Source organism: Phytophthora cinnamomi, assembly GCF_018691715.1.
Source record: "Phytophthora cinnamomi strain GKB4 chromosome Unknown Contig29, whole genome shotgun sequence".
Taxonomy (NCBI): Eukaryota; Oomycota; class Peronosporomycetes; order Peronosporales; family Peronosporaceae; genus Phytophthora; species Phytophthora cinnamomi.
The window spans coordinates 491673-507269 of record NW_027150962.1 but is presented as its reverse complement, the minus strand read 5'-3'; the positions used below and the strand labels follow the sequence as shown (position 1 = coordinate 507269).

At 50.9% G+C, this 15597-nt stretch overlaps 3 protein-coding genes across 3 annotated transcripts; all 3 read right to left on the bottom strand.

Moving 5' to 3' along the window:
* Positions 1 to 3731: 3731 nt before the first annotated feature.
* Positions 3732 to 4185, bottom strand: IUM83_09999 (uncharacterized protein; the record flags this gene model as incomplete). The annotated part of the gene is made up of 2 exons (XM_067934477.1): positions 3732 to 4042; positions 4119 to 4185. 2 exons carry the CDS (start codon positions 4183 to 4185, stop codon positions 3732 to 3734), a joined length of 378 nt encoding a protein of 125 aa, XP_067793257.1.
* Positions 4186 to 6843: 2658 nt separating this feature from the next.
* IUM83_09998 (Translation initiation factor eIF-3 subunit 10) lies at positions 6844 to 8157 on the bottom strand (the record flags this gene model as incomplete). The annotated part of the gene is made up of 1 exon (XM_067934476.1): positions 6844 to 8157. One exon carries the CDS (start codon positions 8155 to 8157, stop codon positions 6844 to 6846), a length of 1314 nt encoding a protein of 437 aa, XP_067793258.1.
* Positions 8158 to 13476: 5319 nt separating this feature from the next.
* On the bottom strand, positions 13477 to 13902 carry IUM83_09997 (uncharacterized protein; the record flags this gene model as incomplete). Its single annotated transcript, XM_067934475.1, has 1 exon — positions 13477 to 13902. One exon carries the CDS (start codon positions 13900 to 13902, stop codon positions 13477 to 13479), a length of 426 nt encoding a protein of 141 aa, XP_067793249.1.
* Positions 13903 to 15597: the final 1695 nt, after the last annotated feature.

The window sequence follows — 15597 nt, the reverse complement described above, 5'->3', positions numbered from 1 at the left end:
AGACGCGCGACTGTGCGAACACTCGCGACGCGTCTTCCAGGCTTCCGACCAGACGCAGCATCGGGGTCAGCATGTCGGACTGAGCCATCACGCTCTTGACTCGGCCGTATGCGCTGTCCCATTCGAAGCGTGTCGACCCGCACATGGCGATTCGCTGGCCCACGAGTTTCTCCGCCAGGAATGACAGGCCGTCTTGCCCATGGCATAGGTGCGGGAACACTTTTTGCAGCGTGACTTTGCTGATGGTGACGATCGTCGTCGTGTGCGCAACGATCGATCCTGTGGCTTCCCTTTCAAAGCCCTTGAGCCCAACCTCCAACGTGTTGAACCAGATTGAGACCTGTCTCCAGCTCGTTAGCATCGCCTCAACTCCACACCCTGTAGCGAACGTCACATCAGGTGTCATGACAGCTTCCGCAAACTCGGAGTAGATGCTGGGCTTCGCTTCACCTGCCGAAAAGTAGGAGGCTGGTGTCGGCAGTCCGTACTGAAAGAGACGAAAGTATTCCGCCGCGATCTCCCAGATGTCCATTGATGGGGAGATTCCGGTTTGAAGGAGGTTGCGGTGGATCTCGAGCTCCCGGATTTCTTCTTTCAACTGGCGTGTATCTTCCTCCAGACTATTGGTGAGGTCCGTCTGCTTCTTTCTCATCTTTCTTTGATTCAAATGGCGGCGCTCTCGCCTGATGGCTACAGCTTCCATGATTCTCTTGGTCTTCTTCACTGATTTAGCGCGCGATGATGTCCGAAGTTTGTTTGAAGTCCGGGGCTTGTTTCTGTTTCTCAAAGAGGGACATCGAGTTGTTGGGGTTTCACTAAGGTTGGAGGACTTTTTACGGGCACTGGAGGGACGAGACTCCATGGCTTCCTGCTTGCTCACGGGGTTCGATACTCTGGGCCCAAACTGTGGGTTTGGCAAATTCTGGACGTCTGCATCGAAGGCACGTACTAAACCAACCTTGACGGGAAGGCAGTCGAATTGTCCTTCAAGCTGCGTCACATTGCAGGTGACGCCGTCGGGAAACTGGCCGTGAGGCGGCCGTAAATAAGAGCTTCTCAACATCGATACTGGTTCAGCTCAACTTAACTGCGGTGCAAGTGGTGAAGCAGTTACCGTGAAAACTGCGAAATGCGAAGCGGTGTAGCTACCAGTTGACTCGCTTTTGATTTCATTTTGTTGCTCCCCAGCTCACGGCTGATCGCGTGGTAATACTTGGATGTTCGTTCAGTACATCCAGGCTCTGTGCAGCACAGTGCTCCATACCATCCCCAAGCGAAGCACCGTGTTAGATGGTGAGCGCAACTATTTTTTTTTCCAGTAGATCCGTATGGGTGGTGAAAAGTTTACAGTACATGCGCATTAGACAAGCATGTGAAAAATCACGCGCAACCTTTCTTGCTGGTCGTTTTAATCATGTACGCATCGAACATGCAGACTCAACCAAACACCATGTTTGGTTGAGGATTTTGTGCTTGCAGATCATTGACGTGTTAACACGCATCCCGTAAACACCTGTACATTGAAAATCAAGATGCAAGACTTCCTTGAACACGAAGCTGTCATCCTCCACGGATTTGTAGGCAGCATCTCAAAGGCATGATTTAATTAACAGCGGGTATTGCGTCCACAGTGCGTTGTTTCCTCCGATATAAATCCAACTCGAATTAATCCTCGTTTCCAGGGCATATCGTTCCCAGCATTTGGGGCCCGAAGCTGCGCCAGAATGCTTGCGAAAGCGTTCGAATGATCAGGTATCGCAAATGTTACGCCACCAGTGCGTACTATACACGTGTCTATCCATTTGGATAGGGCGAAACGGTGGTACATGTACGCGCATCATCGCGACCAGCGCTTCGTCACCACTTCGGCTTACGAATGGTTGCTCTCCTGGTTGTTGCCCCTGTAGGTACAAAAATGTTGTAGCAGCCAGATCGTGCTCGCAATATTAATCGGTACACTAGCATCATCTTCAATTATGTAGTTGGATCAGCCCGAGGATAGAACTCTCGAAAGTGAGTAGGCTGGACTAACGGCTGGATGTACGAAAACGTAGCCAACAACCCAGTACTTCACGATATACCAAACCTATGAACTACTTGAAGCAATCTTCCGTGCGTAGCGCCACAACAACATCATGTTGATACAGTACTTGCTAATCGACCACCACAGTTAATCAACGATTTTTCCTTTCTGATGTTGATTCAGCTAGATTCAAACGTGTCCACATCAAAAGAATCTTCAGTGTTTGCATATGGTTAGTTACGGGCAACACGCGAAGCAGATCTTTGTAATTGTTACCTAGTCACATGTGGTCACTGTGGCGTGTTTGAAGTACTGGGTGTGCTTCTGATTGCGTGAAGGTCAGGCGGAATGTCTGAGATTGCGTGAAACAAGAAAACCAATGCAGGTCTTCTTTTCCAAACTACAGTAGAACACGTAGATCATTTGTAGTTCCTGGTTGGCCGCCTGCGAAGACAAGGTGTGACAACCAGTGGATGCCATAAAACTGTCCGATCAACCGTTGAACCACATCGACTTTGCAGTCTTCTTGAAGAAGATGTCCGATGGATGCACTTGGGTTCCGTTTCGCTTTCTAAAGCTCAAGACTTGGCTTCATTGTTCAAATCACAAATCGTCGTTCAAGAAGTATGCCCACCACCTTGTCGTGGATGAATTTGACGCGAAACCAGTGCGAGAACACGACTTAAGGAGGACGACCGCTGAATTTTTGCTTTGTTCCCCCGCTGCATTACGTTTAGAAGGCTGGTGTCAACATTGCACACTCTCTTGCACCAAGAAGCAGTTCGCGATCTACTGATGAGTCTCTTGGACGAAGAGTATGAGATGGTAGAAGATAGAGTTTCAGCAGATACTGCCCTCTAGATCACCTCCAAGCAGCAGAATCACCGCACTTCTGTTGGCGTCAGCATCGCTGGCATATGGGAGCTATGGATTCATGAAAGATGTCGCGTTAGTATTGTAGTTGTCCGACTGAAGAGGTGAAGCTGCTTGAAAAGTCATTTGACATGGCATCACCGCGGTCAAACCGCGGATACCTATGTGCAGCACTGCGGCCGCAGAGGGACACCAGTGACTTATGCCGCAGCATCGGGAAGTTGACAAGCTCAAAATCAATATTGTCCCAATATTAACTGATGGGTAAGAAGTCATTGCAGACTCAGAATTGAAGTACCATGACAGCTCCAATGAGAACAGACTGCTCTTGTACTATACTAACTATACTGCAATACAAGCATTATTCTTCTCTGTCAGTGTTGAGGGCGACGACATCATCCATGTTGTCGTGCTTGGGCTTCGGAGGTACAGGGAACAGTGGTGTGCGGATATTGGCCGAGCTACCTCCCATCTGAATGTACTTAGCGTTCGAAAGCAAACAGTGTTGACACCTACAATACATTTTTTGGCCAAGGTTGGCAACAGGTTTTAATTGAATACTCCAAATCGGCTTTTTTCCATGCGCGACAACCTTCTTCATCAATTAAAAGCCTAGCATCGGCGAAGAAGCAGAAACTTACAGATTCGAAGAAGGGATGACTTTCTTCTTTGCGAAGCACAAGTTGTGCTTTAACCCAAATGTTTGCCATACGATCAAGCAAAAAGCTGGTTTCTTTTGCTTTTCTAATGAAGTCTAATGAAGAACATAAGCTTCCTTGGCTAACGACGAGTACATCTCCAGTCAGCAGAGCAAGAGTTGTCGAAGTTACCGAGACTAGTCTTCAAACAACGTCACACGGTCCATCGTTGCCTCGATACGGCGGATTAAGCTGCCCAGATACTCCACTCCATCATCCCCCCCCCCTCCGAAAGCGGTAAGTGCACACAACTTGAAGTCCACTCCACCAAATGGCATTGACATCTGCAGCAACATGCCATCAGAGCAGTCCATCTCTTCATCATTCACCGACGAACTTGGAACAACGTCCACGGTATTAAGCGCCGATACGATGAGATCGAATGGAATGATCGAGGGAAGACACTTCACGGTTTCAGGTGCTGTGGTAGTACCGTTGTGCCTGCGATCTACAACATACGCAGCACCATCCACGACAGTGCACGTAACCTCGGAGTCGTCGAAGGCGGCGACGTCATATCGCACCTTTTTCACTGCCATCGGACACGATGTTGGCAAAGACGTCGAAGACGCGCTGTCTGTGAATGGTCATGTTCTCGTCGGTGAGTGTGAATCGAAGTCGGAGTCCAACAACGAAGTCTGACGTCGCTCGTGTGTTGTCGACAACTGGATCGGCTGACTGGATGAAGTGGCCACCTTTACCAGCACACTAAGAAGAGCGATCATACTGCAAGCAATGACCTGCGGTTAGGCCCTCTTTGGAAGTGCTGCCGCTGCTGCGTAGAAAGTGGAGACTGACCATGGAACTTTGTGGAGGTGGATTTCCCAAATGAATAGACTGTATCGGGTCATACCATTTTCCAAGTGTAGCCCAGACAACGGCGATGATTACAAATTACTTTGCTTTCCATGGTTAAAAACCTTGTAAACTAGCATTGTTAGTGTTGTGTACATGCAGTTCAAGATACCAGAAGTACATTGGACGACCTACACAATGTCGACCAGTAATGCATCGATTGAACGACACCTTTGGCTTTATATATCGATCGAATACTTGGTTGGTCTGAATCGAATTTGATCTGGTACAGTACTAAGTTTTGCATTCGTTTGCTAGACGCTTTCAACCCAACATTCTCAGCCGTACGATTCCGAATACTTGTAAACGATGGGCAAGAAATGCTTGAGTAAATCATCCACGTGGGAAAGCTCTGTTATCTCGCACGTGCAGTGCGTTCTGCGTCGGTACCACGCGATCGGAGATTGCAATTCGGCTCTCCCAGCGGCACTTACTACTCATTACATACTAATGTTATTATTGTTGTGTGGATATAACGAATGGCAAAATGATGTACATTTCTACATTCGATTTGGGGAACATCATACGGGCCAGAACGACCTACAAGTTTGACATCATGAAGCCCGTCGACATTGTGATCGTTGCAGTGGTGTTGTACGTGGCATGTCAACTCAGCGGATACCCCACGGACTTCTCCACCCGCCAATAATTTCCTTGTCGTGAGTTAGTTCGTACTTCCAAGGTTGCCATGTTTAGACACGTATTTTCCATACTAGTGCAGTAGGTATTTGGACTCGTGGTGAAGCTCCAGAATATTCAGCACTAATGAGCTCCTTTCACGTCCACGAACCATTTCGACATCAAGAAAGTTAAGAGCATATTCAGAGTACGACAAACAGCGAGAAATAATCGTTTTTATCAAACAATGCAGTTTTTTGTGCATTCTTCCAGACCATCCTACTATATTGTTCTTGATGCAGCTACTGCGACCTCCACTGAAACGCGGGGGATATCAGTGCTTTCTCAAACAATATGGACACATTTTCTAAGCTTCCTAGAAGCTTTAGTATCGGCGTCAGTAAATCTGCCTCAGCCGCGATGCTCGCCACGCGGTAGGAGGCGCAGTCCCACTCAAAACGTGTCCAGCCACGCACGACAACTCGCTGGTGTAGAAGCTTGGATGCAAGTGTGGGCATTTCTCCTCCGCACAGGTGTGGAAACACGTTCCAGAGCGTTGATTCTGTAATTGTGAAGCTCGTCGCGGTGGTAGCGAGGACGGCCTCATTATCGTCATTTTGCAATTCTTCGAGCTCCACGACAATGCCGTCAAACCAAAGCGAAAACCACCTCCAACTATGCATCACATGCCCTTCTCCCCGACTAGCGTTGAAAACCACGTCTGGCGTCACAACAGATTGGACAAAACTGGATTGTTGTGCTTGCCCCTGACTCGTCGAACGAAGGCCAAAGCGAAACAATCTGAAGTATTCGACAGCTACACTCCACATGTTCGAGAGATGTGGCGAGCAAAGTCCGTGGCGCTTTTGCGCTAGGTGTCTGATCTCTTCGCGTAGATGTTGAATATTGATTTCGAGGGTTTCTTTGCGGTCACCCTGCTTCTTTCGATAACGCCGCTGGTTGATTCTCCGTCGCTCTCGTTCGATCTTCTTGCTCAGGAGTAGAAGTTCTATAATCGTTTCGTCACTTCCCCGCGGTTTGAGTGTTAGGGGTAGCTGAAGGTCTTTACGTATCTCGTAATGCTGCGAGCTCTTGAAATCGGAAACTCCAAGCGTCTTTTGGTCTTCTAGCATGGCATTGACTTGTTCCATGGAAGACGGGCTTGAGGGGACCAAACTGCTGACCCGGTCGTGGGCCATGACTGGTGGTGGCAAGGAGCTACGGTTAACGCGCTGTACAACATTGCAGATGAGATCGTCGCTTAATCGATCGCTGTTCGGCGGTTGTAGGGTGCAGCTTGGCATCATTCTTGTGAAGAAACAACTTGAATGATATCGGAGACGCAAAATGTTGAATGACAAGTGCAGCCAGTGGGAAAACGCCGACAAAATCCGAGATGATGATGCATCACCTCGGATTATGTAGCGTCTTTCCACTGGCTACACTTGACGTATGCACCGGTATCGACATAATCTGTCATGCTTACGTGCCCACGCCGTTCAAGTAGATTAAGCTCGTTACCATAACGTATGCATGCCATTTGTCGTATTTATCGGCATCGTAAACTCACCGAAAACGTAGTAATTCTCTCGGTGGATCGTCGTTCTAACAATTAGACCACCAGTAGCATCATAATTACTCAAACTTGCTGTCAATTCCAGCCTTAGCACTGCAACATCCATTCCTGCCTGTGTCTCCCCATGCAATCATGCAAGTACACCGTCAAAGTCATCCGAGTCCGAGAACCGTTCGTCTAACCACTTAAAAACTCACCACTCAAACCAGCAACGACGTCACCAGGCCATTGCCGTATGAACGATCAATCTGCACGACGCCATTCGCCACGAGCGAGTACAGCGCGCGGATGACCACGCCGTTGCCGTTGGGCTTGGCGTGCTCCTTGAGCACCGCGCTCGCCTCCTGCTTGAGCTCGTTCACGCCCATTTCGCCCTCGTGCTCATACAGCAGGTGCAGCAGCACCGCCTCCTCCCGCAGCGTGGGCGGGTTCGTGTCGCGCGCGGTCAGCAGCTGCACGTCCACCATGTGCCGCATCTTGCGCTTGCGGCGCGCGAGCTCCAGCCGCAGCGAGTCCACACGCGCCTGCACGTGCGCGCGCGCCGCCTTGGCGCGCTGCAGCTCGTCCTTGAGCGCCGGCAGGTCGCGCGCGTTCTCCTCGAGCTTCTCCTCGACCTCCTCGGCCGCGATGATGGCGCTCTGCAGCGCCTCCTTCTCGTCGCGCAGCTCGCGCAGCACCTGCTGGCGCGCGGCCGCCGCCGCGTCCACCTGCACGTTCTCCGTCTGCTCCTCCTGCCGGCGCGTCCTCTGCTCAGCCAGCGCGGCGCGGCGCCTGGCGCGCTCGCGCTGCAGCGAGTCGATGGCGGCCTGGATGTCGCGCTTCTCCTCGGCGCGCAGAGCCAGCGCCTCGCGCAGCTCCGCGCGCTCCACGCGCGCCTCCTGCTGCGCGTCCTCCTCCTCCTCCTCCTCTGTCTCGGCGTCCGCGCCTTCCTGCTCCTGCTCCTGCTTCACGCGCGCCTCCTGACCGCGCTCCTCCTGCAGCGCCTGCAGCTCCACCTCGCGCTCGGCCACGCGCTGCTCGCGCGCCTGCATCTGCTGCTCCCACGCCGTCTCCTCCTGCGCCAGCTGGCTCTCCACGCGGTCCTGCAGCGCCAGCTCGTCGCCAGCGCGGCGCAGCGCGTCCTGGCGCAGGCGCACGGCTTCGTGCAGCGCCTCGAAGCGCCGGCGCAGCCGCGCGCAGCGGTCCGCCGCCTCCTGCTGCGCGCGCGGCGCGTCCAGCTCGGCCGCCAGCCGCTGCAGCGCCGCCTGCCACGTCTCCTGCCGGCTCTGCGCGCTCGTCCTGGCCGCGTGCGCCGCGCTCGACACCACCGAGTACAGCGAGCGCGGCGCCTGATGCGCGGCCGCTGTTGTCGGCCTGGGCGCCGCGCGCGAGCGCTGCAGCGGCACCGTCACGTGCGCCGACGGCGCGCGGAACGCGCAGGCGCCGATGGACGCGCCCAGCTCGCGCAGGTCGGCCGCGCACAGCTCCAGCCGCCGTGCGTCTTCGTCCAGCCGCCGCCGCTTGCGCTCCGACATGGTCCTGCGATGTGGACACCGGTATAACCGGAAGCGGCTCGGTAATTTTGAACAGGCGCCAATAATTGGGGAGGAGGATTCGGAATGGACTGAATTGAATAATTGGGGTTGAGTGGTGTTGGAATGGGCAGAATTGAATATTGATGATGTGGTGCACCGACAGGGAGTTACTTCAAAAATACTAGTGTTTGGTGGCGATCTCGCTATGGGCAGACGCCAACCTCTCTGACCTCAGAGAGACACGATCCGCTTTTCGGGCTTTGCCAGCTCCTTTAGCGCCACTGAAAGGCGGGAGATATGAGAGACCCTTCGAACACGAGATTCACGTCCTCCAACTTACCCAGCAGTCCTAGCATCGGACTCAGCAAGTCTGACTGGCTCGACACTCTCGTTACTCGCCCGTACGCGTTGTCCCACTCGAATCGAGTCGATCCTCGCATTACAATCCGTTGGCCCAGTAGCTTGTCTACAACTTGGGCCCTCACATCTTTATCACCTGAATAGCTCCACAAGCGCGGAAATATGTTGCGTAGTGATACCTCAGTGACTGTGGTGCTTGTCTTCGTGGTGGCCACAATACAGCCTCTGGACAGTTTGCCCAAGCACTCCAACTCAACTTCCATGTCCTTAAAATTGGTCGAAATACGCCTCCAGCTACGCAGTATCACTTCAGGACCGCATTCACCGTTGTAATCCACGTCGGGTGCCATTGTAGACCGTATAAACTCCACATGCACGCTTGACTTGTCAGTGTTTACTATCGAAGAGCGACGATGGTGAGGTTTGCGTTTCAAACCGAAGCGAAGTAGCTGGAAGTATTTTGCTGCTACAGTACAGTCCAGGTCGTCTCTTTTCCTGGAATGGCCAAGTTAATAGCACATCGGCGGGCCTCCAGGATTGCGATATCTTCACGAAGTTGTTTGGCTTTGCTCTCGAGATCCAGCCTGCGGTCATCATGTTTCTTTCGGTATCGTATTTGTTGTAATCGACGGAGTTCTCGCTGGTATTCCGTCTTCGAGGAATTTAAGCGTACCATTGCTGCAGTTTTCTTGTGACTGCTTAAAAGACTTACTTTCTTCGATGCCACCTGGGTCGGTTGGACTGGAGGGTAGACGGGATTTCCGTGCTTTTATCGTCGGTGATGTAGGTGCCTTGTTCCTATTGACACCTCCGTCTAACCATCATTGCCTGTAACAGCGTCGTCGTTGCACATCTTCTCGAGTGATAGGCTCGGTTCGTTCCATTGGCGAAACTTGGTACAGTACGCTCTTCACTAAAGTGGCGAGCAGTACACGCACGGTGTAACGACACCAAGGAGCTTGGTGTACTTAAAGTAATATGGTAACAAATCGGAGGTGATGCACTGTGTGATATCTACTGCTGGCACCGAAGTAAACAACGTGAGCGAATGAAAAGAAAGTATAAGTGCACGCACATATACCTGTCGTGGCTGGGCCACCCAGGATGCGGCATCAACGATTCACCGCAACTATTAACCTTGTCATGTGTTGTACATACGGCTGGGGTGTAACGTCAATTTGCAGGGCGGGCCTCGTCTGCGATCAGATTGAGGCTAGAACGATGGCGGAGAGCGGGAAGCTCCACTACACACAGGCTTTTATGGGAACTACCTAGATGACCGTGCTCCTGGTTACTAAATGAATATCCAGTCACGCACGAGCTGTTTACTGTAAGACGATTTTGTGCTTTTGTGCCTTTTGTCGAACTAGCGATCGAGACGTTTAACCAAATTTGCTCGTTCACTCTGAAATACCATTACAAGCCACTATTGCCTCCCCCCCCCCTATCAACAAGCATTCCTCCAGAAGCCTACCTCGAATCGAGGTCCTAGATTATGCATTACTCCATAATAATCTTCTACGGGCTTTGCAGGCATAGACCGGCACCTCGAGACGCAGAAGCAGTAAGCAAACATGTCACTTATCACTTGCCTACATTAATCACAACTCAAACCAGCAGCGACATTACCAGCCCATTGTCGTACGACCGATCGATCTGCACGACACCGTTCCCGTTGCTAGACATAAAACATTATTGCGTCAAAAATAATTTTCCGTACAAACCTGCAATAGCAATTGATATTTAGTAACAAAGTTCACTTATCTGACAAATTCGTAGGACAATAATCCTCCGATGAAGGAAAGGAATGTTATTGGTCAAAATTAACCTAGACGTTGCCGTTTGTACTCTGGTGTGGATGTTGAAGAAGTCCGAACTTGCTGTTGCCGCGCTTCCCTCACAAACTGAACGATAGTAGTGACTGGCAACTCTGCTACGCGTCTTCTTCTCTTCGGAGGTGCCAGTTAGTCCATTCTTACATGTAAAACTTCCGCTACTTGCTGCTCAGGCATACTCGGAGGAATAGCCAATCCAGCCGACACGGCCGCTGATTGAATGTGCCGTATCATGACAATCCAGTCAGAGAAAGTCTTGTGCAGTGCTTTGCTAGGTAGATCATGTGCTCGAATAGTTTTAAAGGAAGGATATTCTTTGTGGGAATCGCCGAACCACCACAGCTTCCATGCTCTAAATGGACCAGGATTAGAAAACTAAAAAAACTGTGGAAGTAGATGAAATTCCCGGTCATTGTGGTGTACTGTTCGGCGAGTGTTTGTGTCCCCATCACTAGAGGCTGCTATCGCTGGAGGATGCGCCTTCCCTGCGCGTGCAAGTAGTTTATCATTGGTCGACTCGAGCTGCGCCTTGGTAATATTTCCAGTTGCAACTCCCCTTTCCTCAATTAAGTTGCTGATTCCTTCCGAAAGTACTGGTGGGAAGTTGTCAATAGCGTTTTGCATTGCATGTAGCTGCTTGTACAGGTCTACATGTGCGTTGGATTCATCCGCGAAGACATGCCCACCACTAGTCTAGATCGTAGTTGATTCAATTCGTCACCATATCGAAACGAGAACGTTGAAAGCAGCGGGTGAGAAGTTGGCAATGTCTCCCCGTTGTAGTTAGCATGACAGATGACAGATTCTCCGCACATATTGAAGTTATCGTAAAGGTGCTAGTCGTGTGAAGTGCGGGGAACAATTCATCTACACAGTTACGCATACTACAATCTTGATTGTCTTCAAAATGGGGACAACGGACTGAAAAATCCGCACGATTAAGCGGGAGTCCAGCAACAGCACGCCCAAGGTACAAATCTCCAGCTGATCCGCATCGAATACACCGGTCTTGAACACCACCTAAAGTCCAGCCAACTCGTAGACGAAGTCTGTCGTAGGCTCCTTAGCTCCAGTAGCAACCGCTGGAGTGGGAGTGCTGTCCACGCCCGAGGTGCACTTTGTTCCTTTGCTACCGAGCCTTGGCTTGCCCCACGTTTGAGACACATCACCGGCGTCATCGAACACGGGGTTCGATTCGTGGGCTTCGATCTCGGAGTGGCAATGGCATTGACGTTCTTAGCAGCAGTCAAGACGGAAGCTACAGAAGACGAAGTGGCAGCTGTGGCGGTGTTGGGGGAGTACTTACTGGTCGTTGAGCGACGGGTGACTGCTGCGGACACTGAGGCGTCCTTTGGGGCCGTTGCTTCCTGCGGTCTGGAAGCGCTTGGGAGTGCTGTCGGAGTGGATAGTGACCGACGAGTCGGGAGAGAGGCTGTTCTGCATGCTGCGAGTGCGGATCGTGCGAGAAGTGCGCGAAGTTAGCTTGGCGTTTGGTGCTTGCGTTTGTGCCAATCGCTGTCGACTATTTCCCGTCGGATTTTACTCCGACGAACACACGCCACTCATTCACAAATCAGCAGCAATACAAACGTCAAGTCATTAGCCTTCTCCCCACTTACGATGTCAGCAAAAACGTAGGCCAAAACTCCGACGATCCAATACAAAGACGTAGATACTGCCTACGAAACAACAATTGTGTTGGCGTTAGTTGCATAACAACTCAAACATAATATAGTCTGTTCAAAAGTTATATTTGTATACTTTCAGGATCAAAAGGAAGGTGGGCGACGCGGCGGCCTTCTGCATCGGCAAGCAGTTGTATGTTATGATTCGGATGTTGTGGAGTACTACGCGAGTGGAAGAGTTAGTTGCAGAAAACAATCTGAATTAAAAGCTGGATGTAACGTAAGTTTTACTGATGCAAGCTAAACACTCTGCATCCTTGAGGTCCGCTTTCGAGATGTACGAATTCGGGCCTTGCCGAGTTCAGTTATCAAAACGATTGAGTACTATCCGGGGGGGGGGGGGGGGGGTTGTCGAGAATTGGTGTTGCTCGTCCGGCAATCGCATGTTAGCAAAATTTACTATACTCTAACTAAATGTTATGTTCACGTATAGTGAACTATACACCTTTCACTCTTACTAGCCATGCCGTGACTAATAATGGTGTACGATTCTCTCCAGGCAAAAACTCATTCTCAAAACGCTTTTCTGCTTCAAATATCTGCAGTTCGGGGAAAGTAAGAGCACGAGCTATCGGTGTTTTTGATGCGATTTGAGCCTGAACAAAAAACTTCGTATCAGCCGAAACTGCGGTTAAGTACGAAAGCGCGACTATATTCGACTCGAAAATAGCCTCGAATAATTCCAGGCATGACTAATTAGAATGAAGGCGTATACGGAGTACACAAGGAACAGTCCACTTATTGGCTTATCTGAATGATCATGGATCATGCATGACACGTAGGGTACTCCGCAGACGTGTTCGTGGACTTTACCATACACTAAGTAACTGGAAGTGCTCTTTGCAATCAGACTTGTCTGCTTATATCTGTCAACTCAGCTACAAATTCGTTAGTCGAGACAATTACTTCGTCGAGCGAATCCGTCTTCATGGAGGACGCTGCATGCAACCATTGCGTCAACCGCAGCGAATTACTGTGCTATTAGGATATATCGTTTCCATTATACCAGTGGTACTGGACGGCAGGATGTCGTACCGGTAGTTTCGTTGGAAGTCGGCGCACTTGATTATGATGGCGAAGTTATCTTCAACAAAAAGGCTTGCTCAAGATGTATCGCGATTTCTTATTTGCTTAAGCACACGCTGGTGGGCTGGGAGGAAAGCATGGGATGCAAGGCTTTGAGGGAGATGTCAGACTCTGACTCAGGGACCAAACCTTCGTAGTTACTGTAACTGTAATAGACACCACCCAGAAAATTCGCCATTGTGGATCGAGCAATGATACGCGCCAACGCAGCATCTGAATCGTGATACTTGCTACATGTATATAAGAAATAGAGTGCTGCAGAAAAACGAAAAACACATATTTTATGCGAAAAAGTAGTGATACCCGACTTGCACAAGAGTTTCATCGTAATAGTGTGTTTATTAGATAGACTTTCATGCATTTGATCTCCACTGGAAGTCTGGCGAGATAAGGGACCTTTCAAAAACCTTCGAGACATCATCCAAGCTCCCCAAAAGCTGCAGCATCGGCGTCATCATGTCAGACTGCGCCATCACACAGCAAATGCGACCGAGAGCGGAATCCCACTCGAACCGCAGTGAGCCGCGCATTACGACACGCTGCTCCGCAAGCTTCATTCCGAGCGAGCTATCGCAAGATAAATGAGGGAACACATTGCGGAGCGTACGCTCGGTGATGGTGACGCTAGTTGTCGTGGTGGCCACGAGTGAGCCTTTGAGGCCCTTCTGCAAGCCCTCCAGCTCGAACTCCACATCTTTAAACCACAGTGACAAGCACTTCCAGCTCTTTGCCATTGCCCCGGGGCCGCGCCCGCTGTTGAACACGACGTCGGAGGTCATAGAGTTCGCCAGGAAGTCCTGTTGTGTTGACGGCTCCATTGCTGACGACGCCGTGGCCTGAAACCCGTAGCGGAAGAGGCGGAAGTACTCCGCCACAACACTCCAGACGCTCTCTTTAGCAGGGACAGCGACAGCGAAGGCGCGACGACGTTGCTCGAGCGCGTCGACCTCTTCTCGCAACCATTTGTTCTCCACGTCGAGGGTGTTCGCGTAGTCGTCTTTCTTCTTCCTGTACCGGATCTGCCGCAGCCGACGAAGCTCGCGGAGCCGATCTTGCTCCGTGACGATCTCCTTGATCACGTTCTGATGTTGCTTGCAGTTTCTGCGCTTCAGCAGCGCCGCGTCGCCAGTTGACACTACGTTTGGAGCCTCGGCTCGCTTCCGCTTCCCATCCGTCGGTGAAATTGGGCCAAACATCGACACCATCGATACACCCTCGGGCGTAAGCGGGCGTCCCTCTGCCGTGTAGTTAGAGAGCATCAGGCCCTGTTGTCCTCGAAAGGGAGACGTAACATTGACGTCGACACCCGCGACGGAGTAACGGTCGGCTTGACGCGCGCGTTGCGGGACGTCACCGATGACCTCGTCACTCAGCTCCTTACTGTTCGGCGGTCGAAGGATGCAAGTATTCATCCAAGAAGGTCACCGTGAGTCACTTCCGTTGAGTCGATTTAGTTATAAGCAGAGAGAAGAGGTGCTCAAACATCAAGACGTGGTGGGAATGCGTGCTAAAACACGCCCAGCAGACATCCCTCGACGCAATCATTGCGATAGACGACACCGCCAGCTGGCGCGGGCAAGCAACTGATGAGGAAGCCAGCATTGCCGCAATGTAATGCATGCATAAAACCAGAAATCTAGAGAGAGTGTCCCGTATACATCTGCATGTGCAGGCGCCGTACATGTACCTGAACACAGCACTCGCGAAGTGCGCCCATCTGAAAATTCATCATGCTCATCAGCCACGCGACAGTATAATAGAGCTGGAACTTCGATGATGTCTGGGACACAGGCTCGCTGTAAAGCCAGAGGGCCGAACTTAGATGTGATACAGTGTAATCTGCTGCTGGTGACTCACAATAGGAGCTGTTGGACACAGCAACATCGTGCCCTGTTTCGTAGGGCTTCACTCTTCTTTCAAAAAGAGTCACACTGACACACTTGATGCAGCAGAATGGCGACTGGATCATGAGTGCTCGGGCGGCCCGAGTCGGGCCTTCTCGGGATGCTGTATGTAGCCAGCTTTTTTTTTTGTCGGAGCATGCAGCTCGTCTGCACAGGCTGTGTATCCGCTTGTGGTGCGGAGACGCGGGTATTGATCTGTATTTGTGCCTTGAGTGCAGTCTCGGATGGGCAGTGTCGCCTGGGATCAACCAGACGGGTGAACCAGCACTACAAACTCACTGTATACATGTACTTGTATTTACTCAAACGGCGCTATTGTACCCGACATTGAACAATGTGCCAGAATGTCTGTGAGCATAAGAGGTACTAATTCTGGAAAAACCTATATCGACATTTAGATATAGGGTGCAATCCGGCATTTAGATTCCGATTCCGAGATCGGTTTCAGCCAATTCGAAGCCGTTTAGAAGCTACAAGCGCTCGAAACAGCCACCCAAACGCAGCAAGTTTAGAATCGGGTTGAACAATATACAGCTATCTGATTGGCTTAGAGTCTAGATCATATGCTTA